This window comes from Physeter macrocephalus, chromosome 11 (assembly GCF_002837175.3).
Source record: "Physeter macrocephalus isolate SW-GA chromosome 11, ASM283717v5, whole genome shotgun sequence".
Taxonomy (NCBI): domain Eukaryota; kingdom Metazoa; phylum Chordata; class Mammalia; order Artiodactyla; family Physeteridae; genus Physeter; species Physeter macrocephalus.
In genome coordinates, this window is record NC_041224.1 from 142508633 (window position 1) to 142511621 (window position 2989).

At 40.9% G+C, this 2989-nt stretch overlaps 1 protein-coding gene across 9 annotated transcripts in view; it reads right to left on the reverse strand.

The window, feature by feature from the left end:
* Positions 1-2500, reverse strand: part of MNAT1 (MNAT1 component of CDK activating kinase) — a 223416-nt gene extending 220916 nt beyond the window's left edge. For 5 of the 9 annotated variants that reach the window (XM_055088512.1, XM_024133048.3, XM_028495974.2 and 2 more), the window contains exon 1: positions 2285-2499. In XM_055088512.1, the coding sequence (XP_054944487.1) occupies positions 2285-2373 (89 nt within the window). In that variant the 5' untranslated portion in view covers positions 2374-2499. Of the gene's footprint in view, positions 1-2284 lie in introns of all 9 variants that reach the window. The other 4 variants (XM_055088511.1, XM_055088510.1, XM_024133054.3 and 1 more) reach the window with 1 other exon arrangement.
* Positions 2501-2989: the final 489 nt, after the last annotated feature.

The following is a 2989-nucleotide window of genomic DNA, read 5'->3' on the forward strand; positions in this document are numbered from 1 at the left end:
CGTGCCGCGGAGCGCCTAAGCCCGTGAGCCATGGCCGCTGAGCCTGCGCGTCCGGAGCCTGTGCTCCGCAGCGGGAGAGGCCACAGCAGTGAGAGGCCCGCGTACCGCAAAAAAAAAAAAGAAAAGAAAATCATCACAAAAGGGTCACTATAATTAAAATTAAAACTATATTTTCACATTTTATAGTCTCTTAAATTTATTTAAAGATAACCATTGTTGTGCAAGTCTTTCACAGCAGGCCAAACAGATCCTGTTTAAATTTTATTTCTGCTTAGCATCCATACCATGCACAAATAATAATACGATAGCCAATGTATACTGAACAAATACTATGTGAAAGAAACTCTGTTAAGCACCTCCAAATATGATGTTTACATATATTGTTTAATCCTCAAACACTGTAATATATATGGTGCTAGTCTCTCTATTGTACAGGTAAGAAAAATGAGGCAAGAGGAGTTAGGAATTTGCCCAAAGCCACAGAGCCTATAAGAGTACAAAGAATTCAAAATCAGAAGTTTGTTCTCTTAGCCAATACCATATAATCTTTTATTCAGTTTGTTCATATTTCAGGTCAAAAAAGGGCTGTAAAACGTGGTCTTTATCTAATAGGTTAGCAAATAAACCAAAATCAATGCAACACGAGAATGACTTAGACAATTCTTAACTCTTATGAAAAAACAGAAAAGACTATGGATACGACAAAAGCAATTTCTAATTAAAAATAAATATTTATAATTGTCTAATAAAAACGCAATTTATTTTACTAACATTACATAATCTTCCCTGATTGGCTAATTACTACTAGGTAGAAATTTCTTCCAGTAAATTACATTTAGTTAGTATCCTTCCAAAAAAGCAAATTCCCTTTCCTTGAGCACCAACTGTAACAAATCTGATACAGGAAAATGAAGAGAAACTGAGCAAAATCTCTCTAAAAACCTAATAGTCTTTACACAGCGTTTGTCTCGTTTCCCTTTTTCAATCTACTTGATTATTTTCACCTTATTTCTAATCTTAACCCATTCAATCACACACAATCATCCTTTGCTGGATGAAGCAAAGGAAAATAACGATTAATTAGAAAAAGGAACCAATCCAGTAAGTTACTAAATCCCATTATAATCATTATAACTACAATTAACCATGCAATTTATGCTTACCCAAAGGTCTTGTCTACCACATTGTAGATTATCCATCATTTTTTATCTCTAAGAAACCTCAAAGAAACTACAGGAATATATGTTCACCTTACATCCCAAAGTGCTTTATAGAAACCACCTCTACTGAATCACATTTGACCCTAAAAACGTGGCAAGAAACACTCTGACCAGTTCCTGCACTTACTCTTCAAAATATTCAACCTCCCTTCTTCCCCTATCCCCCCAAAATTGGCGTTCTAGAGTCAGACATCCTGTGTTCCAATTCTAGCAGGGCCCACTAAATAAGAGACGTGGAGCAGTCTCTGTTTCCTTCCCTGTAAAATGGGAATGATACTAGTACCTGCTTCATGGGACTGTTGTGAGAATGACATAAGATAACTCATGGTAAAGAGCTTAAAACAGTGCCTGGCATGTAATGTGCACTCAATAAATGCCAGCCATTACTGTTATCTCCAAAATTAACTGCCTAAAATCTAAATTTTCTCTTTTAGAGATGAGAATCTAACCAAACTCCATCAGGACAGTGGGCATACCGTCGGGGTTTCAAATTAACTAACGCAAAAAATAGCAGCAGTATATAAACAGTAATTTTATTTTCATAGCACTTTCGCTCTTTTTAATAAAAACATTTTGCGTGAACTTAAACACTCCGATCCCCACGCTTTTAACCAGCGAGATGTCTGGAACCCTGCTGACAACACAGCCTGGAAATACAGTCGAGGTTTTCATCACCTAAGAAGGGTGAAACCTGACAAACTTGCTGGTTAACACATCAGGCAACCTGCAGTCCAAACCAGGCCCGCTTTTAACCAGCGAGATGTCTGGAACCCTGCTGACAACACAGCCTGGAAATACAGTCGAGGTTTTCATCACCTAAGAAGGGTGAAACCTGACAAACTTGCTGGTCAGGCAACCTGCAGTCCAAACCAGGCCAGAGCGGCTCACGGCTAGCGGCTAGTCTGTTTACAGAAACAACGTTCCCTTTTCCCATTTTCCTCCCCAGGGTCGAAACTAACGACGCCCTTTTCTCCCCTGAGCCGAGGTCAAGCATCTCCCGGCTCTTTCGAGGGCTCCCATCCTGTGCGTCTTCCCCCCATAAATCCCACTCTCCCCCAACTCACAGAGTGTGTCCGCACACATTCACCATCAGCTTCAACGAAGGGTTCCGGTATTTGGTGGTCTTACACCGGGGACAGCCCTGATCGTCCATGGAGCCTTCTTTCCTGTGGACTCTCCTGGACGCCTGCTTCAGTCGCAGCCACAGCCACCTCAAAGGCCCCTCAGACCCGAGGCCAAGCAGATTCCTACCAACAGGCACTTGGCTGGGACGGTCCTTTGCGAATGAGCACCGGCCGGGGAGCGAGGCATTTCAGCACAAAGGTTCCGGCATTAAGTTTTCCGGTCCTGCAGCTAGGGCTCGGTGTCAGCTTCCGCAGGCCCTCGCAAAGCCTTAGATTTAGGGGAGGGCTCTTAAAAAGGCAAATTGTACATAAAGCCTCATCTCTATGCACCTAGCTGTATTTTTCAAGGAACTGTGTCAGAATTAGGAACAGAGATTCCATCTTGTTTTGTCTGGAAACATTCCCATTGTATCAAAGATTTATGCCTGGTGTACATATTCAATAATTCACACCAGTATTTTCTTTTGAACAACTTGATAGTCTGTGTTTTATACTTCTCCTTTACACTTGCACAGTCGTGCAATCACAGAAAATAATATGCATTCGCAGATATGAAGTTTGGAACAGTTATTTAGAATGAAAGTCTCTGCACCGACCCTAAATATTACAGATTCTCACTAAATGTCAAAATAGTTCTATAAATAA